Below are 24,232 nucleotides of genomic sequence, written 5' to 3' on the forward strand. Positions count from 1 at the left end.
TCATCCATGAAGCGCAATGAATCCTGGGATAGGTTGAGTTGGAAAAAATCCACCCATGTTTGTTTCTCACAGATGGAAGCAAGCATTTGTCAGCAGCCCCTTGAAATGGGCCATCTAGTTCCACCACTATGACACAATGTGTCTTCAACCCAAACACAACAAATAAGGTATCTGTCTTGCTACCCACCTGAACAACAATTACACTTTGAAGGTTGGAAAAAGCCAAGGTAAACAGCAAAATCAGTCTTATCAGTCTGTGGGGGTGTGAGGGGGGAAGCTCCCACTACAGAAGGTTAGTGTGGTAATCAGCTGATGAACAGATACTTTACCTGAAAGTACAAACCTCTTCATGCTATGTTTGCAGCATAGTTTATTTTTATTCTTCCATTATATCAGGCAGAAATAATACTTTTTCCACTGCGATTATGAAGCTGATGTTAACAAACCATAGCTGTCATAATTTACATCAGAGTGTGCTCTGGACAAAAGGGCAGTAAGCAGAACATCTTTAGTCGTTGATAGCTTTTGTTGTGATTTGTTGCCTTGTGAATCGTGGTTGCTTTGGGGATTATGATTCCACCCGGTGGAGTCACTCTTCCTCATTAATGAGATGGAATCGTATGGATTACCAGGCGGAATGCAGCGGATCTGACCGTATCTCCATCTCAATGCATGTTCTGTTTAGTTCCACTGTGCATTAGCGCACATTTCCCCTCATCTGGATCACATATTCACTCACAAATAGGGTTTTAATCATTTTATATTTGGCCCAATCCCAAAGGCATTTTGGATCAACATATAGAGAAACTGAGATAACTATTAAAGAGCATTTTGCTTTTGGTGTTAAATTTATATCACTGATGATGATGACGGTTTCAGACTGAAGAATCACAAACCAACCGGATGCTTCAAACAATTACTTCTAGGGATGCACCGAATATTCGGCCATCGAATATATTCGGCCGAATATTGCAAAAAAGGCCACATTCGGCCACATTCGGTATCCGGTAAAATGAGTGAAAAACAAGGCCGAATATTAGCGGCGCGTTTTAATGACGCAAGCAAACAGCGTCTAGTGACGCGGTAAACGTAAACAAAGATGTCCGCGGTGTGGTCATGTTTTAAAGTGTCGGAGAGCGACACAAGAATTGCAGTTTGCAAGCAGTGTTTAGCCGAAATATCTAGAGGGGGGTCGTCCGCAAAGACCTTTGGCACTACTGCCTTAATTAACCACCTTAAAGCCAAACACCCCGAGCAGCATGCTCAGTTTGAGCGAGCGACGGCTGCAGTAGCATCAAAGAGGAAAGCTCCGAGCAGCACCCACACTCCGTCCGACAGTTGGAGACAGTGAAGTGACGCACAGAGAGGGGGGAGAGGGTGCAGAGAAAAAAAGAATCCGCACCACGGAGGCAGTACGTGTGCCCTCACTCTCTGACATGTTTGAAGAGATCCTCCAGGAAAACAACCCAGATGCCAGGCAGACAACGAGTGCCACTGCTCAACAGCTGGACTCTTACTTGTCAGAAGTCCCCATCCCCAGGAGTGACAATCCTCTAACATATTGGAGGACCAATCAAGGCCGCTTTCCTGACTTAGCACAGATGGCACGCAGGTAATAACAGTCAATAATTTTTACAGCACCTTTCAAAACATACTTACAAAGTGGTTTACAGTGGTAAAACAAAATGTATAATGTAATTAATGCAACAGAAAACAATATAGGAATACTACAATGCAAGTGCACAAGAGTAATGGTGATGTACAGTAACATTTAAAACAATAAGCTAAAAGTATGGGAAAGGATTGGTTTTCTTTTTCTCTTTATTACTATTTTTTTATTGCTTGATAACAATGAACTGAACCTACAATGTTGTTTCCATTCCAAGGTACCTGGCTGCTCCATGCACAAGCACTGATAGTGAGAGGCTGTTTAGTGCTGCATCACATGTCCTTGATGAGAAGAGGAACAGACTGACATGTGATAAAGCAGAGAAGCTTCTCTTCATAAAGAAGAACCTGCCACTGTTCCTGTAGTAGGCTAAGTAGACCTATGGCTTGATACAGGCACAGTTGTTTTGTTTTAATGTTTTTGTCTGTAAAGCAATTTGGGTTGTCTTGTCTCAGATGTCAGTTTCTTTCTGATGACAAATCTGTTCTGGTCAGGGATATGTTATGTACCTGTAAGTGTTTGATGTTACAAGCACACTTGCTATTTACCTCAGCCATTACATTATTGTTTACATTATAGCCTACTGTTACTTAGTAGACTTGTGCCAACTTTTGCACTTTTTTGCACTACATGTCAGAAATGTTAAATAAACATTTACTTTCTTTGAAAATCATGTCTATGTATTTTATTTTTGCAAATTAAAAAAAAAAAAAAATGAAAAACTTAACAACCACATTCGGTATTCGGTATTCGGCCAAGCGTTTGATTATTATTCGGCTTCGGCCACAAATTCTCTATTCGGTGCATCCCTAATTACTTCTTTACTTCTTTCAAATATTTCAATGAACCTGTGCGAAAGTTTCATTATGTTATTTTGTTGCCTTCCTTCAATGCACCCACCTCATTCATCCCATTCATGTATTGTAAACTACACGATACTAGGTGCATGCACTGTTTGGCTGTTGTAGCTATGATAGTGTCTCCATTAAGGATAGAAAAAAGCATTACGTTATTCATTATAATAGTTTGTGTATGCACATGCTGAAGAGCTATATGCTCTGCTGAGAGCTTGGTGGAGACCAAACCAGAGCTAAAAGGAGACTGCTTAATGGACTTAAGAAAAATCACTAATGCTTACTTAATTTCCCTTCGGGGATGAATAAAGTACTCTATCTATCTATCTATCTAATGTTAGTCACAGGATGCGTAAATAGGAAAATGTAGCAAACACATTTGCCATAATTTGAAATGGTGATAATTCGAAAATATTTACAGTTTATTCCACAGTGGACAACGAAATATATTAATACTGCTTTAAATTTAAACTGTGTAAAATAAAAAATATGGAAATTCTGCATCAAGTGTACTATGGGTCTTTTCCCAGTTTGTAAGGGGGTACAGCGTATCCCAAGCTTCATGGTCATTTATCCCATACTGTCTCTCTGATGTCCCGTAGGCTCAGACTTCTCCCCTCCTGTCGGCCATCTTCCAGTCCTGCGACCCAGCCATGACCTTAACCATTATCCTGCTGCCACTGACCAAGCCTTACCTCCAAGTAAGAACCAACAGCTCCCAGTCTTACTCTGGAGTCTCATCCCAACACCTTGGTTTGCTGTGACTGTGGTTCATTGTGTGTGCATGCTGCCATGAACCTTCACTTTCATGATATGTTCCACCTCCTCTTTGTTTGCCATCATCCCTTCCTTGCATATTCCTTATGTTTGAGATGTAACGCCCGGGCCACACCGGCTGCAGAACATCTTGCTTTTTATTCAGGTACCCATCACATCAGGTTAGTGCGGCTACACTGCAGACACGCTTCCTTATCCCACAATAGGTGCGGGTTTGCACCTATTGTGGCCCAGGTGTTGTCCTGCTCTGTGCGGCTTGCTTCATGGTTGGATTTGCACTCAGTATTCAATGGATGCTGCAGGAATCACTCGTCGTCATTTATTCAGGCCCAAACTCCACTTAGCTTTCATGGCATCATCCAACTGAGAATTCTAAAACAGTTTTCTTTTTTATAACAAATTTTTTGTGATTTATAGTGTGGATGCTGTCTGGTTCTTTAATTAAAGTAGTAGTAAAGTTTTTCTCAGTATTCTTGAGTTTTAGAGTCATTATCTGTGTATTTCTGAACAGACGACATGCAAAGCTAGGCTGAATAGGTCCTGACTCCAGCGACGGTGAAACACACATTAATGAAGTGGTATCCCCCCTCCCTTCTCATTCTTAGAAAATAAAACGAGTGTGTTTCCAAACTGTTGAACTCACAAGGGACGCGTTGCATGTGTCACTGATGAGTGTTCAAACGCTTGCTTTTCACCCTTACTAATCCAAATTCTTTAAACTTGGCTATTTGGAAATACAGAGTCTGGTTCGATACTTACATTTCCCTGAGTCTAGATGAAATGTGTATCAAACCTTGGCAAACCTTATTTTTTAGGAGGAACCGGATCCAAATACCAAAGGTTAAAATCCTAAATGGCAGATATTATTGAGTATATGTTGAATTGGGAGAATATGTTTTGGTGCAGTCTGCTTGTGGGAAAATGTACCACTGGGTTTGGATTTCCTGTAAGTACGGAAACACAGCTCAGCGATGGTTACGCAGAAGTGATATTAGACACTGCCAGCAGAGATCAAATTAAACAGACAACACACATTTTCCGCCTGTCATCAAATTATACACGATATTCAGTATAAGAGCATGAACATATAAACTACCACCAGCTATGTTTGTCAGTTTTACTGGTGACACTAAGACACACAGGCCTAAGAAGCTAACCAGGTTCATGGTTTGTACACTCCTCTTTGCTAATGAGAAAGAAAGACCTTGTTAAATATATTATTTTGCAGATCCAGGTGTCAGCCCTCCCTAGACATTCAGAAATCAGAAATCACCGTCAATCAAATCTGAACACAATCGCACATATTTTAACGTTCGCAAAAGATTTGATTTTTTCTTTGTGTGTTTGTTTGATGTTGAGTTGGATTATAAAAAAAACAAACTTCACAGATTTCCAGGAGATTTCTTGGAGGGGTGAGGCACAACCCAAGGAGGAACGGATTACATTTTGGTGCCGATCCTGATCAGGGGGCAGATGCAGGATTTTTATTTTCAATTCACTTTTCTGTTTGTTTACATTTCCGTGGTTGTGTTTACAGCTTTTACATTTGCTTGAATTTCACAAGGGTATAATTCATGAATCTTGTTGAAAACATCTGGTGTATTTAGGAGACTGATATTTATGAGCGCGATTTGGTGCAGCTCAAAGTCAAAATCCATCTTGTGAACTTAAATGTGGTTTTATATGTTACATTCAGTTACAGCTCACAAGGATATAATCAACTCTGATGTTCATGAATCTGCTTAGAATTATACAAGAAAGATGCTGAAATTCCAGAACTTGAGTTTTTTCAGTATCACAGTGATTAAGTGATAGTTACAAACAGGAATAGAAAATAACCTATTGTCTCTTGTAGTTGCCTGTTTCCCAAAGATGTGAAAAATAACACAAAAACACAATTTAAGAAATAGAACAAAATTTGTACTCTACTGTAACACAAGCCCCAAAGCATCTACTACAGAATATAACCAATGTGAAGTTCATTCCTCCAAGTACTCTACAGCAGAGTGTAGAATGCTCCGTTCAGGCACCTGACACCATGAATTGGACCCACATATGACACATAGAGGCACTACAGCACTTCATTTACATCTAGTGACACTCTGCAGTATTTTGTGCAAAGCCGACATCCTGACCACTGTCTGATTTGTGTAGAAACTAAGAGAACATGTGAGTGTCATGATTAAAACACACATTCACCTAGAACCTGATTCACGTCACCTTTAGCCTGATGAAATAGAGCAGAACCAACAAGTCATGGTTGGACCACCCATTTCTTAGTTAAGGTCAGGACTGGCCAATAAAGGTTGTTCTATGTGTGCCTGCTTGTGGTCGGGTGTGTGTTTGGGTGTGTGTGGACAGAGAAATCGTGACAGCCAATAGAGGGGTTTTCTATCCTTCAGGGGACAGTCGTCATCTTCCTCCTCCTCAGAGCTGAGAAAAGCTGCTCAGGTCCTTGTTTCACACATTAACTCTGTGGTCGTTTACAAGCCAAATGACAAATTCATTGTGGCATATCAGACAGCCACAACAACAACAGATTTTCTATTTCAGTCATCAAACATTGACAAACGTAACAAAAAGTACAGTCGTCATTTCAGTGCTATCCTTAGAATTCTGATCACATCAACTGTAACAGAGACTGTAATTGAAAACAGTGATGAAATAGTGGTTCTTGTAAAGTCATCTCTGCAGTTGTTCTCAGCTCTCTGGATATTTTACAAGGTTGTTTTGGTTTTACAACAACCCACTCTAGCGTTGGTCTCCATCAGCAGCAACAGCAGGAGCAGCCGGATGTACACCGTGAAAAATACTTGGTAAACTTACTGTACACCTGCCATTCACCAAACAGTAGACAAACTTAATCAAGTTTTGCTAGTTCAACAACAGAGAAATGGAATTTTTCAAAACTTCAAATACTTTTTATTCTTTGCTGAAAGGATGAGCCGTCTATCGTTTTTTGGTTTGATGTCTTGATATATAATTGTGTGTTAATCAAGAGGTGGTTTCAGATCTTAGGGTTAGGTTTTTTTGAAATGTACAGAGACAAAAACAAACTACAAAGAAATGTAGTTAAATATAGGCAGACAACCAGGTAATGTATACCACCAGAATCTACTGAGTTGTGGAGCTCCTCTTCATTTGTCATTGGGGTTAATGATATTCATAAGGATTTTGTTTTCATCCGGTTAATTTGAGATGTGCCACATTCTGAACAGTGACACAGAAGAACAATTTCTCCCTGTTAACCCCTCCTCACCCTCTCTGCTGCCACAGACTGGGAAGCTCGCATCGACAGCCACGGCAGAGTTTTCTATGTGGACCACGTCAACCGCACTACAACCTGGCAGAGGCCGAGCATCAGCGGCAAGTGTAACCATGGCATCCCTCGGTCAGGGTCCACCCAGCAGATGGAGCAGCTCAACAGGAGGTCAGACTCAGAGGAGAGACAGAGAGAGAGTGACAGAGAAAGAGAGAGAGAGAGAGAGAGAGAGAGAGAGAGAGAGAATGTCTTCGGAAAGTCAAAATAATCTTTCCTAATTAGTTACTCTCAGAAGAAAAAAAGAAGATTTAATTGAAAATGAAAATAAAAGACACATTACTGAAATGATATAATAATGTGAGAAATATATGTGGATAAAACCTTGTATAAAAAAAGTATTTGGGTCTGATGATGATATTGCTTTAAATTCAATCAGCTTGTTGTTCACTGGACAGATGTGACTGAGAAGAAATCAGACGACCATGTGATGATTTACATCAGTTCCGGATTGTGTCAGGAGAATAAAACAGCTGTTCTGTGGGTGTGCTACACTTTAAATGTTGTTGCCACAAAGAATTGTGGGGCGGCATTTTCTCCTTTCCTTTCATAAAGGAGAGATAATTGAAAGGACATAATTGAAGCTCCCTTCTTTATCATTTAGAGAATCTGAATTAGGATTGATTCTAATAACTGAACCTGGAAGTTTCCTTTTATGATAGCATAGTAGTTTATTATGTTACAAAGAGAAGCAAATGGATTTTGAGTAATAACAAGAACATGTCATGAAATAACAGGATAAAATGACCATTCATCATCATTAAACTCAATTTGACAACACTAAAAATTTGTTAGGCTATTTAACCTCTTAAAATTATTGTTGTTTTATAGCATGATTGAGATGAAGTCATTTTGGCAACAATTAGCTGCTGAAAAATGACCCTAACCCTAACCCATTTTCTTTGATATTATTATTTTGTATTAAATATTAAAACACCCATAAAATGCTAAACTTGTGAATTTTGAATGTTTGATTCCAGTGTTATGTACAGAAAAATGTAGACTGCACACCGTAACAAGAAAACTCACCTTAGTGGAAGATACCAAAATGCCTTATTGATATACATATGAAGGAGGAACTATTGTCAGAGGGAGGAGAATTATACAGGTCCTGTAGTGGGGTTAGGCTGACATCTTGTGACTGGAGATGGAACTACAACTATATTTTGCAATATATGTGGAAAAAAGTGCAAAGCAAGGCTCCAAAAAAATGTACGCTTACAAAAATGCAATAGATCAACATCAATATATAAAATGGTCATTTGAGTAGAAGTAGTATTGAACAGGTATTAACATAGTGAAATGTGAAAGGTGCAGATACACTTTTTGTACACTCAGCAGTACCTCCTAAACCAAACACATGCACGTGTTTCATCCGTGCAGGTACCAGAACATCCAGAGGACAATGGCCACAGAGGAGGAGGGAGGCGGTCAGAGGTTAGAGAGGAGCAGCAGCACAGAGACTGATTCTGACTCTGCTCCAACAGGTACACTACCGATCCTCCTCACATGTTTAAGTCCAGTCATCTGTACGCAACATACCAACTGCACTGAGTGATCATTTGTGGGACTGTTGATTTGTTTTGAGTATATATAGATAATTAATCATAAATCAATAGAAAATGTTTATATTGCTATTGTCTGTCTGCAGGCCCCTCCTCCCCTGTCAATCAGCAGAAGATCAGCCATCTCCTCCAATCACCTGCTGTCAAGTTCATCACACACCCGGAATTCTTCACTATGTTGCATAGTAACTATGTGAGTAGTAAACACAGACACATAACCATTCTTGTACTTCCATCTTAGTGAGGACACTCATCCCAAGCTTCACCTTAAAGCAACTCTTAAGCCTTATACAGTCCAAAATGGTTTGTCACTGAAGTGCAATGAATCCTGGGATAGGTCGGCCAGTGAAGACCGCCCCATGGAGCCTTTTTTTCCTGGAGATGGAATGACCCATTTGTCGGCCACTTTGGAGACAGCCTAGTCCACACAACATCTGCACACAACATATACAAGGCAAAACTAGATAAGTCTCTACATACTAAAATGCTGCAATGTTAGCAGCATGTAGCATGTGTCTGTTGGTTTCTTCTAAATAAAATACCGTTTAATATTGTGCCAAACGAAAGTGTAACGAACAAAAGTTGTGTAGTCAGTGTGACGATGAGGAAACCGTCTTGGCCAGATACTCACACTATCTTTCCCTAGTAAAATCTCACAAAGTAAACCTGTTTTCCAGGCAGCCTACAGGATGTTCACCAGCAGTAGCTGCGTAAAGCACATGATCCTGAAGGTGCGCCGCGATTCCAGGAACTTTGAGCGCTACCAACACAACCGGGACCTGGTGGTTTTCCTCAACAAGTTTGCAGACATGCAGATGGAGCTGCCGAGGGGCTGGGAGATTAAGACCGACCCCCAGGGCAAGGTATCACATTGCACACACATGTAGAAGAGGTTTGAATTGATCTGCAGGAGGGGATGGAGGTTGATACCTGATCGTCAGCAGCGCGTCACACTGGGTGAAGCTAACGAAGCGAAACAAGGACAGAACACTTGACTGATACTCGTGTTCAGCTGTTTCTCTGTGATGCTTTAAGCTGCATAACCACCAGAGAAGGTCAGTTACTACAAAGTCCACAGTCTATCATTTGCAGCCAAAATTACAGACCACATGTGTAACGGCCCCCCGCTTCTCCATACAAACGCTGAGTCTCTTGAACTGATGTTACACGGCTCTTTATTTTCACATTTGGCTTGCAGTAGTGACACCGTAAAACAGTTACAAGTTACAAAAGGATTTTAATCATTAAAACAAAACACGAACGTTAAAATACAATCAACAAACAAATCAGCACGTGAGACACATCTGACTCGTTAACGTGACATAGCGACTCCCTTCCGTGCTACCCGCAGCAAAGTGAATGAGACCAGCTTTCTTACCTCTTTCCGCTTGGCGAGGGGTGTTAAGCTATAGTTGCTTGGTTGGTTCTTTAGGTCAGAGAAATGCCTCAAAGCTGGCGTCCGGTTTGGTTTCCGCTCCTATCTGTGCCGGGCTGTACGGCCGGTATTTTATTGCACTGGGGCGGAACGAGGGATCTGGTGTGTTGAATAAAACCGTCCGCTCCTTTGCTGCAGGTATTAATGCGAGGGGAGTCGCTACGTGTAAAAGACAACAAAATAAAAGAATAAAACAGTCAGCATAAACTGGCCGGTTTTGCTGACAGTTACAACATGAATCCATCAACATGCACTCTCAAATGGAATGTACTGGTGATGGTCTGTTATATTAGAGGATAATAGTGTCGTTTTTGGGATGTCCTTTTGTCCTTTAGTCATATAATCATTTGAATATGGAGGGATAATTTGAAAATGTATATTTTCCTTCACTTACTGTAATTAAATCATTCCAATCCATATCTTTTTCTCCCGGCTCCTCAGTCTTTCTTTGTGGACCACAACAGTCGAGCAACGTCCTTCATAGACCCTCGGATCCCTCTGCAGAACGGCCGGCTGCCGGGCCACCTCGCCCACAGGCAGCACCTACAGAGACTACGCAGCTACAGCGCAGGGGAGGTACGTACATGTCAACTTCATACAGTCTGCCTATGTCCTGTCCTTTGTTAAAGAGCAGCACTGTTCAAGTAGTTGGAGATGCAGCTTGAAATTCTGTTGGAAAAATGTTTGCTGGTGAACATTTTACTGCACCTTTGTGATTGGGATGCTTTTAAGTTATCTTCAGGTTGCTACTGTAGGTCGGTTGTCGTGCCGTCATTATAAAAAATAAGAAAAAAGGAAAAGACTTAAACCATCAATGTGTTCACCCTCCTCTCGATAATTTTTTCCCCAACCCCCTCTTCCCCAACTCTCAGCTCCACTCTGGAATGTCCTAGTCTCCAATCAAAGCTTGCTCAATGTGGCTATTCACCTTTTCATGTTAATATTCCAAGGAAATATTAATAATGTTCTTCAAATCCTGTCCAATCCAGGGAATAATTATTTGCAGGACTAAAGTGTAGCCAGCTGGCAGATTGTTGCGGGTGTAAGAACTTGTAGTGGAAACAGAGAACCACCAGTGCTAATCTGCTCCATTGTTCATAAAGTTAGTGTTAGGGGAGCAGCTTTGTTAAGTGTGGCGTCAATGACTCATGATTTATGGTTCGCAAAAAACACACCTGAACTCAAAAATGACAAAAGATTATTAAACGGTTTTCGCATGTTTTTGGTAATGGTTTTCTGTATAATGTAATGTTTAGAAACAAATCTAGATAGGTCCTTCACACAGGCTTTAGTCCTGCTACTGATATCAGATAGCATATCCAATGTGCTAAGAACTCATGAGGAAACTAAAGAAGAAATCACACACTTCATTTCATTTTCCCAACTATCCATTAATCCACTTTGAAATCGTATACATCGACTTGAACAGGTAGATGTTGACACCCGCCCGGCTCTGGGCCAGCCGCACCTCCACTGGTGTCCACTGGCTGCTGGGTCATCAGCTAGCCAAGTGTTCATAGATCTTATCCCTGAACATCTCCCTGACACTCAGAGCAGCTAAACTTTATCAGGAGCTGCTCGCTCCCCAAATCTTGTTCAGCCTCTCTGCCTCTTGTGATAGCTCCTTAGTGTCTCTCTGTAGCTCCTTGTCCTGTGGTCTAATGTCTCAGAGCAGGTGTAGTGTTGAGCTACCAACAAACCGATCTCCACCGGACAGAGTTTTGTGTTCCATCCACCTTCCCTGCACTCTGGTCTGCAAATGTACGCTCTTCCTTTAACGGGTTATCTCCCACTTCTCCTCTTATGGCACTGTCAGCTCCACCAGTACCAGAGCATATAAAAAATTGATGCTCCTCATAACTGACTCTAGAATCATAATGTTTTTTATGTATATCACAATATATTCTGTTTACATCCCCTAACATCAATGTGGGTGAAGCGGAGAGGTGGTGTGCTCTGTGACTCTATTTGACCACCTTCTGTTTCCTGCTCCTGTTTGTCCTCAGGCCTCCGATGTGTCCAGGAGTCGGGTGGCTTCTCTGATGGCCCGGCCAGGAAACAGTCTGGTAGCCGCCATAAGAAGCCAGCATCACACTGACTCACCACTGAACCCTCCAAGTAGGCACTGTCATAACACGCCATTATTAATCTGGATCATTGTAACTATTCTTTCTGATGAAATTTTGTTATATTCAGGCTGTGTTGACGTCTCTGTCTCTCTCTCTCACTTCTCAGCTTACAATGACAAGATCGTTGCATTCCTCCGACAGCCGAACATTTTTGAAATGTTGCAGGAGCGACAGCCCAGCCTGAGCAGAAACCACGCACTCAGGTAAGAACTGACTCAGAAATAATGACGAGTTGGATTTATATTCACTGTCCATATCTATGTAGTGAGAATTCCTCCACCACAACTCTTTCCCCACAGACAAACACATTTATCTAAAGAGAACTTGATTCTTCCAGTCCACTTTAGAGAATCAATTATTTCCTCTGTGTTTGCTCAGGCTGTGTTCATTGCTGTGCAGTGAATACAAAGTGCATTATTACTGCTGCTCCTCTGTCATTCAGTCATCATATTGTGGCCAAAACAAGTCACAATGGCAAGATTACCACAATATCCATTGAAGGTTTTAACAATAATGATACAAATTTTCATTCAGTTAGTACATTTTTGTAGGTTTATTTAATTTGAGATATTTTTAATTATGCCAAATATACTTCAAATTGTTTTTAATAATATGATATAATTATAAACTAGGGTTGTGAGAAAGATGATGATCTCTGTGAATAAAGGCTTAATGTACAAAATTATCATTCAGAGTAGCATTACATTAATATTAGATTTCATTGACTTTTTAAGTCTGCACAACCAACACAGGTTCACATCACAACACACACACACACACACACACACACACACACACACACACACACACACACACACACACACACACTCTGACTGCCCTGTTTGTGTGGAGGTGCCCTGCTGATACAGATATGGAGAGGAGGAGGTCAGAACATACCAGTTTCTGAGTCTGTCTGTGTTTCTCTTCTCCTGATTGTAAATACAACTTTTAGAGGGAGACAGACAGAGCTGCAGCCATAGCTGTGTCCATGATGCTCCCCCACCGCTTTTAGAAAGACATGTTTTGCTCGGCACATAGGTTAAAGATAGTGTAGTATACACCTAATGAAATGAATGCAGCTTTGCTTGCAACAATCGACATGGCTTCTCCAACTGTTTTAAGACTTTGTATAATTTTCCACTTTCATACCTGTACTTTGTTTCATTTTGTCAATATATAGGAACTAATTATGAGGCTCAATTTCTGGAGACAGTAGTCTGACAGATTCAAAGTCATGTAGTTTAACATGGTATAAGACCTCATAAGATACTCTTCGTCTAGTCATCCCTCAAGGTGCTTTTCAGACCCAGATTTAGTTTGCTGTGGTCTAAATCAGTTGAGGAGTTTGTTTTGTCCATTTTTCTGAGTTGTTTTCTTTTCAATCAGAAAAAAATCAAGCAAACAGAAATGCATCGCTTCACTCATGAATGCACTGAAGGTTTCCCAGAACAACTACAGTTTTGTCTGTTCGTCACTGGAGCAAATTTCCTGCATGGTTTTTACTGCCAGTCCATGATCCAACCACAGAGCCTCTCTAACCTTTGGTCGGTGCTGCCCACAAAATTAATATAAACACAACGGTCACCGATTTTCATTTCTGAAGTGTACTTCAGGGACTTTTCTAAAATACCTTTGCAAATTAAATGTGCTAGGCTTGAAGGATCATGCTGCATTGATGTCATGGAAGAATAATGGTCAGTATGATTTGACAGTTCACACCGGCAGTGGAGGCGTGACTGTGCTCTCTAATCTACTGGAAATACAGACTGAGGATGATTAAACCTTCATTGATATGATGTTTGACCATTGATTTAGTTTAAATTTATTTCTATGAGTATGGTTACATCAATAAGTCGGCGAACGTGGGTCGCAGTATCTCAAATGGACTCTTGTTTTGACGATTGTTCAGGGAGAAGATCCACTACATTCGGACAGAGGGGACCCAAGGGGTGGAGAAGCTGTCATGTGATGCAGACCTGGTCATTCTGTTGAGGTAAATAACCTCCTTGACTTCAACTGGGACCAGTATCAACCTAACATCTTGTTTCTTCACAGTATTATCTTCACGAATCACTGAAATAACACCTTCAACGTACACTCGGACTCTATGTGCTGTCTTATCTGCTGTTCTGTCCGTTTCTGCAGTTTATGTGAAGAGGAAATCATGTCCTATGTTCCACCTCACCCCATCCACCCCGGCTTCAGCTTCTCTCCTCGCTGTTCTCCCGTCTCCTCACCACAGAACTCTCCTGGTAGGTGGACAGTTACAATTGTCTTGAGTTCACAGGTGTCCAGCACATACTCACTGTTGAGCGGTATGATCGTAAAACAGGCTGTAGATTGTAATGCAGTTGGTATAAGAAACGTCTTTAAAAGGCTTAATATGAGTTATGAGTGCTTTCTACTCTAGTTTACTATTTGAGTTCAAACACTCACCGAAACCCAACAATAACAATCACTGCTGTTTGACCGAGCGTGCTGTGCTCCAATTATGTTATCATAATGAGCTCCACTATTGGGCCACAAGTGTGTGTTTGTGTGTGTGTGTGCGTGTATCTATGTGTTCCATTGATGGAAGGTTCTATAAAGGGAAATTGGGTCACAGCAGGGAATCCTGGCTCGTAATTGTGCGTCATTCGTTAGTTGTGTATTGCCTCTGTTGAAACATGACCTGGAAACAGAGTAAGAAGTGTTGAATTGAACTGCTCCATATCAATCAGTCTCACTGTGAGAGAGATCCATCATCGGGTCAGTCCATTTCGTATTGACTTTTGAAATATGAAAGGCAATGAAAAGATCCGGACCAGGCTTAAAACCTTAAACCCGTCACCATGACTACATGATCAGCAGTTTCAGACCTTGGTCTATCATGACACCCCTTGGATTGTTTGCTCCACAAGTTATATTAGAGTGATGCTACTCTGACTTGAAATAGGAAGAATGGTGCCACTTTCATTCCCACTCCTCACCACGAATGCCCGTTCCTTCACTATGCAACTTTGGTGAAGGGTTACAATCTCCAGTGAGAGATTCCTGATTACCTGTGGCCTTAATGTGCAGAATCAGACCTTGTTGAGTTGATGAGTAATGCCAAAGTGTAGATCAGTTAAAATGACTTAGAAGTCTGGGATGCTTTGTCTATTATCATGAATATGTACAATGGGTGTTCCACTGGGTTCGGCATTGGGTCCCCCTGCTATTTGATCTATATATTAATGATCTTTATGATAATATCAATTGTGTTTAAATTCAGTGGGACTACACAGTCAGAGCTGCTGCCAACAGAATCATCGGCTTTGTTTTTTCTTTACATGAATATCATTTAATCCCTCTGACCATGTGTGGCTGCTGAGGGTGCTGTTGTGCAGTAGAAATAATATAGTGTTGCTGTAATAAAAAATGTAGACAATGCTTTCCTTGTGCAAAACATATTGATTGAGCCTTGATTTGAGGCTCTGTCTTCTATGTTAAAGTGAGATAATCCAGGGTTTCATCAGGTGTTTATGTGATTTGTGTATTTCTGTTTACACTGATCTATGTGTACAACTTACAGTAATTATTCTAACAGAAAATGATTCAACACAGTTGGATCTGTTTAGCTTTTAAACTGGCTGATGTCCACTGAGTGTCAGGACTTACTCTGCTGCAGCTGCTGTACATTGAGGAAAGCTGGCTTATTTTTTGCTACAAAATCTTTTTGATGAAGTTTTGCATCATTAAAAACAATTTTAAGTAAAAGTTAATTTTCAGTTATTTTTATATATTTACAATGCTTTTGTATGTGTATTGAGCTATTTACATCTATATTCGTTAAATATTCAGCACATGGAGGCTTTATTATTTCAACCTCCAATATATTACATTAGAAATAGTATAATACTTCAAGTTATATGAAAATATTAGTTGTATAAATAAAGGAAATCGTTTGAATCTGTGTGTACGTGTGTGTGTCTGTGTGTGAAGGCTTACAGAGGGCCAGGGCTCCAGCTCCGTACCGCAGAGACTTCGAAGCCAAACTGAGAAACTTCTACAGGAAATTAGAAGCAAAGGGCTACGGCCAAGGACCGGGCAAAATTAAGTAAGACTGGTTGTAAACTACACAGATGAAATAAATGACAGCGATTATACTGCTGTATCAAATACTCCCATTAAACTATAACACTTAAAGCAGATGTCATGTTACAATATTTTATGCCTTTATCATGTGAGTTATTTGTCAGAGTTATTTGTCAGTTGGTCGTTGATGCCATAGATACAGTGCCACAACATGTGGCTTCAATTTAAACTGAAATACTTAATGTAAATATCCACCAGAATTCCTGGCTCTGTAGAAATGGGATTGACATGGAATTTTAACATAAAGTACAAGATATAATTGATAAATTCAATTGTTAAATAAGTAAAAAATGAACAATCCAACATATTGAAATATGTTATAGACTTTTGGTGAGTGGTCAGACGTTTTGATGTGATTGTATAGAGGAAACTTGTAAACTCAATTTTTTGTCAGTACATGTAGTTCTAGTGTGATGTGTGGCCTGTTGGGGTTGTTGCAGGTTGCTGATCAGGAGAGAACACCTACTGGAAGGAACCTTTAACCAGGTCATGGCGTACTCCCGCAAAGAGCTGCAGCGGAACAAACTCTATGTCACCTTCCTGGGGGAGGAGGGGTGAGACAAGTACACATACACATGAGCAGTGATGTAACCGCTAAATGTATTGTGCTGCTGTGAGTTAAGTGGTCACAAGTCCACATTTTTGTGATGTTGCGAGTATTATAGCCATTTTCAGACATGCACTCCGGAGAAGTCTGGAGTCTGTCACACATACTTTTGTGTTCTCACATGCAGCCCCTCCGGAGAATGTCCAAAAGTACTCTGAAGTTCAGTGTATGCTGAAAGCAGCTCACTCATACGACTTGATACACAAACTAATACACAAAGGAGGAAATCCGTTTATCAGATGGTTTCTATTTAATGCAAGACCACAAGGAGCAAAACTATAGAGAACAGATAAACTCACACAAGCACAAGCTACACAACAAATGAAAGATTAAACAAGATCTGTTAGGCCACACTGATCACTAGTGTGTTTAACTAGACAACATACATATATCTGCTGACTCTAAGGAATGTAAACACATTTACAACATAAGGAATGAAGGAGATTAGAGAGAAGAATGAAAGGCATGTTTAAAAGGTATTGCCCCATGACTGCAGTTAAGCTGTGTGTAAGGATCAGGAGTACAAGAGTTAATGTCGGGCAAATCATTTCTCAGCTTGGGATTGGCCTATTTCCAATGTTGATGCTGTTCCAAACTACTTTCATCACAAGTTTTGTATGCACATTTAACTTGTAGCATCTGATTCAGCTTTGTTTACCATCCAGAGAACGTCCATATTAGTGACACCGGACAATGAAATATAGCTTCTTATGCTATTGATTGGCTAAAATGTTTCTGTGGTTTGTCTTTGAATAGATTAGCAAGTGATCATTGTTTAAACTAAGAAAATATTCTTGAATGTGAATTGCTATAGTTTTGTCCTTCATCAGTGAGTGAGTTTTAGTGAAAAAGGCTTTTAGAATTATTGCTTTGGGAAATATGAAATGTCAGAGCAAAATCCATGGTATAGAAATCCCTGCCTGCTGCTGTGGATATTGTGTCGTCTGTTTTTATCAAATTATACTATTATTAGTCAAAAACAAGGCTATATTATCAGCTATGTGTCCAAATGAACTAAATATATAAAAATGCGTCCTCCTGTCTTCCCATCTCTCCAGGTTAGATTACAGCGGTCCATCCAGAGAGTTCTTCTTCCTCTTGTCTCAGGAAATGTTTAATCCGTATTATGGCCTGTTTGAGTACTCAGCCAACGACACTTATACTGTTCAGATCAGCCCCATGTCGGCGTTTGTGGAGAACCATCTGGAATGGTGAGCAGCCAAGTTAACACACACACACACACACACACACACACACACACACACACACACACACACACACACACACACACACACACACACACACACACAGTTATCTATGACCAGTGTTCTAATAAGGAAACGTTTTTCATCTGTGGTGATAAAAGTATATTGTTTTAATGTTTGATGGTTAAGTTATGGTTTCACTATTAATTAAATGTGCGATGATTCCATTGGATGATGCAAGTGTTCTTCTTTACCTGTTAGAGAAAAATGTTTGGAAGTGTGATGAATTATTACCGTCATGTGACACATTACTGATTGCATGCACATTTCCGTATGTGTGTCTGCATCTGTGTGTGTGTGTGTGTTTGTCCAGGTTCCGTTTCAGTGGTCGTATCCTGGGCCTGGCTTTGATTCATCAGTACCTGCTGGATGCTTTCTTCACCAGACCTTTCTACAAGGCCCTGCTCAGACTGTTAGTACACACACACACACACACACACACACACACACACACACACACACACACACACAGACAATAAATACAGCATTTTTCATACGTCATCATCTTATTCAGGTTTCAGGGGTTCAAATCAGTATAAGTAAATGTAATTTAGGGTACAGCATTCAAATGAGACCTCAACTAAAAATGCAATGTTTGTATAGAGTTGTAAAGTAGGAAGACTGTTTTCAGCATCCAGTGTTCATAAATTAAAATGTCATTCACAAGTGATAAAGCTCACAGTTTGAGAATGTGATGGTTTAGATGACTGTTTCTTGGAAAAGGATGAGGTCTTTATTAGGATGTTTTTGGTTAGAGTCATGCTATCACAGAGGTTAATCTTTTATTACTGTAACTTGGTAATAGATTACAACGTAATATAGGAGATAAATATATATATATATATATTTATGTATAAAAAGTTTGTGCATCACATGTGTGTGTGTTTGTGTCCTACAGGGCGACAGACTTATCGGATCTGGAGTATCTGGACGAGGAGTTCCACCAGTCTCTGCAATGGATGAAAGACAACGACATCACCGACATCCTGGACCTCACCTTCACCGTCAACGAGGAAGTTTTTGGCCAGGTCAGCTTCTGTGTGTGTGTGTGTGTGTGTGTCTGTCTGTCTGTCTGTCTGTCAGCTCAAACCCTGCCTCATGTGCATATGATCTGTTCTGCGTGTAGCTCTTTCATTTTTCTTCATGATGCCCATAGTGCTGTTTTACATGTATTTCTCATGAGTAGCAAACTTTCACTATACCGCTATGATAACTCACTCGTCAACTCGAACCCTGCTGTGTTGCTAGGTAACGGAACGGGAGTTGAAGTCAGGCGGCTCCAACCTGCAGGTGACGGAGAAGAACAAGAAGGATTACATAGAGCGAATGGCCAAGTGGAGAGTGGAGAGAGGGGTGGTGCAGCAGACTGAGGCCTTGGTCAGAGGATTCTATGAGGTAAACAACTTTCAGATGTCAAGAACAGATTGAAATGAGTTTACAAACACTGAAAGATAAAGAAAAGTTAGGAAACTATTGTCTCTCATTTATTAAAACAGCAATAAGATCCAAGGCCAACTGGTGCCAGCTGGAGGAGTCAGTTTTGAATCAAATTCCTACAAAATACGCCACGCTGCTATATTTTAAGTTATTTAGAACTGTCCTGTGACTATATCACTATAACATGTGCACATGAATGCAACCACACACTGAAACGTGTACCTGTCTTTGTCCCAGGTGGTTGACTCCAGGCTGGTGTCCGTATTCGATGCACGGGAGCTGGAGCTGGTTATTGCCGGGACAGTTGAGATCGACCTCGGTGATTGGAGAAGCAACACAGAGTACAGAGGAGGTGTGTTTGTGTGACAACAGAACAAAATAATTTCATTTTCTTAGTATGATTCTGATCTATTCTGATTATGAGTTTGAGTCTCACCAGTTGTTGTAGTTAGTTTGGTAAATGGTCTGTATTTATATCGAGCCTTCGCTTCTCCTCTTGCTGACCACTCAAAAGGGTTTTCCACTACAGTTTGTGCCATTCACCCATTCACACACCCATTCATACTGTATCTTTGTGCAGCACTTTCTCTAACACACATAAATCACACACTGCCCAAGGACACTTCGATGAATGTGAAGTCAGCAAGTAGCCATTACGCTTTTACGCTTTTTACGCTAAGATGTTTAAGCAGTGGACTGTAGAGATGCTGGTAGAGGATTTGATGTAGGCTCGCTGCCTGCCTCTGATTTCAGTCTCTATTCGTCACTGTACAGATGTGTAACCCATGTGAATCGTCTCATGTTACTCTCAACAAGACCCACAATTTCCAAACTATTACATGAAGAAAAAAAGTCACCTCATAATGAGCTCTCTCTGTCAGCTCTTTTGTAAAGAGTAGTAAAGTGTCCCATTCTCAGGTATATAACCTTTACAAAACTGGATACTGATTGGTCAACAAAAGCGACTTCGTTTGAATTAAGTGCGTAAAATGTCTGGTCTAAGTTTTTCAAAAAGTAGAGTAATTGGATGCAAGTACTTGTTTTTATCATGTACACTACAGTATACGTTGTTATAGAAATGCGTATAGAAATGAACAACTTGTCTGGGTAAAGTCAATATTAACTTCCTGACCCCATCTAACCAGGTTACCATGATGGTCACATCGTGATGCGCTGGTTCTGGGCCGCTGTGGAGCGCTTCAACAATGAGCAGCGCCTGCGCCTGCTGCAGTTCGTCACAGGGACGTCCAGCGTGCCCTATGAAGGCTTTGCCGCCCTGCGGGGATCCAACGGCCTGCGGCGCTTCTGCATCGAGAAGTGGGGCAAAGTCACATCACTACCAAGGTATCTTACTTTGGTTCCTACAAAGAAGGGCTGCACGATATTAGGAAAACATAACGTTTGTTGAATGGATATGACTTGAAATAAATAAACAAAAGCTTAAGTATATGGTGTTAAAGTAAAATTTTGCCCTAGGCTTCTTACAATTCTCTATGAAGAAAAAACCTGGACATGCCCGTCAATACCTTTAATTTATTATCAAGGTCAGTAGGGCTACATCTGATTGGCAAAATATATTGACATGCAGAGCGTAAACTAATGGCACCATTCATTGCAGTTCAAGCAGTCTTTTGCAATACGTATATCGCGCATGTTGCTATTTTGATGACAGTAAATTGAAAAGATAGATTTTGCAGCCCTACTTCAAAGCCATGTTCACACTCTTCTGCCTGATCTCCTCATCTTGTATATCAAATAGGTGCTACAAGCGAGGTGGAAGGTTCACTCACAGCACAGCATCACTTTATAAGGGGCAACATGTCGTGGAAATGTTTTGTGTGTGTAATGAGGAAATATTTTCCTGTATCGTAAAGGTTTAAACTATTGATATTCAAAGCTGCTGAACTCAGTAGATCCTCTGGACATGGAGGACAGAAAAAAATATGAAAAAAAAGAAAAGAAAAAAAATATCTGTGGATAAAATAATTGGTGCCTACATGTAGAAGACACTGACAAAGATGTCAGGAGAGCCTTTGGTGATAAGAGCTGACGCTGGTCTTGTTTTTTTGTAAATGAAAACATACGTGACAAACTATGTTACATCCTGCCTCCACATGCTCTACCACCCCTCACCTTAGCATTCTGGAGATTCTGTGTTGTTGTGAACGCGTCTGAGCTGAGAATTTCCTGCTGCATGTGTGAAAGACAACCTCAGCAGAAAGTCTGGACCCAATTCTCCGGACATCCTCTAGAGGTCATGTCTAGAAACGGGTCTAAATTACTTATTGTCAATATTAACAAAGAATCCAACAATAAACTGACAGATTCTTATCTTTAAAGGACACCAATGAGCTGCACTGTTTGGACTTTTGTCCCCAAAGGTCCCCTGCTGTTTTTTTTGACACTTTGGACCACAGCATGTTCCCTTGACTCAAACATTCAGGGAAACTGATGAAATAATAAGACTGCACTAGCACTTTTGTGTTTGGTATACAGTACTGCATAACTGACGCTTGGAGCTTTATATAAATGCTCTGGCATTGCCCATATCAGTACACAAACAATCCACCGACTCAGCAGAAGAGCTGTTTTGTTTTTTTCCCCTCCTCTGCAGTGTAAGTAGATGTGATATTGTTTGAGGCGTGTTCCTCTGACCTTACTGCAGGGCATTCATTAGGTAAACAGCAGTTAAAATGTGAGAGCGCTCAGCAGAAAGAGAGAGCTGGGCTCACGTTTCACTGCAGAGAAGTGCCACAGTTTGAACGTGTGGCGAGCGGATTGGCATGATAATGACGTTTCTAACACACCACAGATGCAAAACTGAAAAGATCTAAAAGAACACTAATATCTCAGGATGAAAAAGAGGACCCAGACACTAAGACGCTGAACTAGGAAAGACAAGAATCAAGAGTTTGTGATGTGGGCAAATGTGGTGTAAACAAAGACATATGATCCCTTCAGTGGAATTAATACATCATGTCCTGTCTCCTGCATGCTGCACCACCCCTCACAATAACACTCCAGGAAACAGACAGGCAGGAAAAATATAACATCATCTTTTTTTTCACATTAAAAAAGGAATGAATGAGAAAACATAATACAGTGCTTGATTAGTTCAGTCTTTGCTTTGCTTGGTCTAGTGTGACAGTACCTTATGCTGGTTAATATTATTGAGCCACGTTAGATTATACTGTTTGAAATAACCTATTGGCAAATCGTAAAACTATAAATGTTTGCACCTGTACATTTGATACATCTAATTTGAATAGGTTAAATTATGATTTGAGGTCCAGGTTTTCCCTTCAAGCCATGACTCTGTACCCCTCTCTCTCTCTCTCTTTCTCACTCTCTCTTTCTTAGGGCGCATACCTGTTTTAACCGCCTGGACCTGCCTCCATACCCTTCATACATCATGCTGTATGAGAAATTGTTAATCGCTGTGGAGGAAACCAGCACATTTGGCCTGGAGTGACACAGACAGGATATGAGGAATCAAGACTGCATCCGTCCGGGTATCACACCTGGCTGGGCCATACTGAGAAGGAAAAAGCTCTGGCTCTGGTTGGCCCATGTGGTACAGATACCTGGATTGTACTGAACAAAGAGGTTTTGGTCGTGTGGATGTATGTATGTCACTGTCACGGTACAATGTGGTGAAATCTTTCACTTAGCTATGCGGATGTTTATGACAGCACCCAGCACTTAGTACACTACAGAAGGTCGAGAGTTATTTTTATATTAATCATTAAGACCGGATAATACGAAACTACTGATATGGCGGTACATGTATACACAAAGAAAGGGTATACAAGCTGGATTCAAGATCATTTATAGTTGCATGCCCTAAAATGCATAATCCATCCAATGATAAAAATATTTATATATAGATCATAACAAAAGCAAATAAAGACAAATGTGTACAAAGTAAGAAAAAACAGTGACATGCCTGGTTTGAAATTTTAAAAATATTTAAGTAATAAATCAATAAGTAATAAAAGATAGAAAATGCTTATACAGAAAAAGACAAAGAAACAAATGAATAGAGTCAGAAAGAAAAATAAACGGTTTAAAGACAAGAGAAGCTTAAATTGAAGCAGGTTAGACATCAAGGTTGAGGGTTGGAGAAGTAAAATTACACTTTTACTTGGAAAATGTTGTCTGCTGAGGAAAATTTTGTTTTACAAGATTTGCATCCTGTGAGTCCTTCAAATGGTGACGTCGAAATTTGTGAATTCAAACTTGAATGCTATCGATGCGTGCACAGTCCTGCACACAAATTCTCAGGTGGTTTGCTGCTCGAATATAATTCTGATAATAGTAAATTATTTACTCATCCATTCAGATAATCTATAAATGTTGCTTTATAAAAGTAGTTCAGAGTATAATGCAGAAGTGTAGCAGCAAAAGGAACAATCATGTTTGGTTTTTAATCTGGAGAGCCAGCAAGAATCTGCACTGTGGCAGGTCAATATGATCTCAGACTGGGACCTTAAGAAATGCGGGATCAAAGAAAAGCAATGTAGCAAGGCCTCAGGTAGAGCTGGACAAACAAATCTATAATTAGAACTAGTGTAAAGATGCTTAAATTATATAGACCTCGTCTGTTTGCTTCATTCTAAGAAGTAGTCACCGCACATTAACTTTAGCAGAAGGCATTTGGGAAACAGACAAATTGTTCAGAATACTAGAAGGCTGGTGTAACTCTTTCCCTATCCACAAGAATGCGAGGGTCCACTGTGCAGACATCCGTGCCCCCCCCCCCCCCCCCCCCAATTTATTAGCATTGACTTGTCCGTGCTGGTCTGTGTGGCCACTACGCTGCAAGGGCACCAATTGCTCATGCATCTATCAAAGCATATTCCCAATGGACAAGAAATAAGTATAACAACTACGCACCTGTGATGTCCTCAGCTACAAACAACAGCATGTGTGAAAATAAAATACAGCCCAAAACAGAACTATAGGATTTGGATAAAATAACCAAAGTAATTATCTTAGAAGGACAACTGGACCACGGAAGGGATACTTCAATGTAGGAAACAGTTTACCCATCAATGGA

General features: G+C 40.5%; 1 protein-coding gene across 1 annotated transcript in view; it reads left to right on the plus strand.

The window, feature by feature from the left end:
* LOC133026912 (E3 ubiquitin-protein ligase HECW1) overlaps positions 1 to 22,645 on the plus strand; it is a 63,272-nt gene extending 40,627 nt beyond the window's left edge. The window contains exons 11-29 of the mRNA XM_061093899.1: positions 3,126 to 3,224; positions 6,577 to 6,730; positions 8,003 to 8,106; positions 8,271 to 8,377; positions 8,862 to 9,047; positions 10,061 to 10,195; positions 11,626 to 11,737; positions 11,855 to 11,951; positions 13,658 to 13,741; positions 13,894 to 14,000; positions 15,712 to 15,826; positions 16,305 to 16,418; positions 17,530 to 17,682; positions 18,050 to 18,148; positions 18,635 to 18,764; positions 18,985 to 19,131; positions 19,411 to 19,525; positions 20,319 to 20,517; positions 22,534 to 22,645. Of these exons, the coding sequence (XP_060949882.1) occupies positions 3,126 to 3,224; positions 6,577 to 6,730; positions 8,003 to 8,106; positions 8,271 to 8,377; positions 8,862 to 9,047; positions 10,061 to 10,195; positions 11,626 to 11,737; positions 11,855 to 11,951; positions 13,658 to 13,741; positions 13,894 to 14,000; positions 15,712 to 15,826; positions 16,305 to 16,418; positions 17,530 to 17,682; positions 18,050 to 18,148; positions 18,635 to 18,764; positions 18,985 to 19,131; positions 19,411 to 19,525; positions 20,319 to 20,517; positions 22,534 to 22,645 (2,369 nt within the window). The remainder of the gene's footprint in view (positions 1 to 3,125; positions 3,225 to 6,576; positions 6,731 to 8,002; positions 8,107 to 8,270; positions 8,378 to 8,861; positions 9,048 to 10,060; positions 10,196 to 11,625; positions 11,738 to 11,854; positions 11,952 to 13,657; positions 13,742 to 13,893; positions 14,001 to 15,711; positions 15,827 to 16,304; positions 16,419 to 17,529; positions 17,683 to 18,049; positions 18,149 to 18,634; positions 18,765 to 18,984; positions 19,132 to 19,410; positions 19,526 to 20,318; positions 20,518 to 22,533) is intronic.
* Positions 22,646 to 24,232: the final 1,587 nt, after the last annotated feature.

This window comes from Limanda limanda, chromosome 20 (assembly GCF_963576545.1).
Source record: "Limanda limanda chromosome 20, fLimLim1.1, whole genome shotgun sequence".
Lineage (NCBI taxonomy): Eukaryota > Metazoa > Chordata > Actinopteri > Pleuronectiformes > Pleuronectidae > Limanda > Limanda limanda.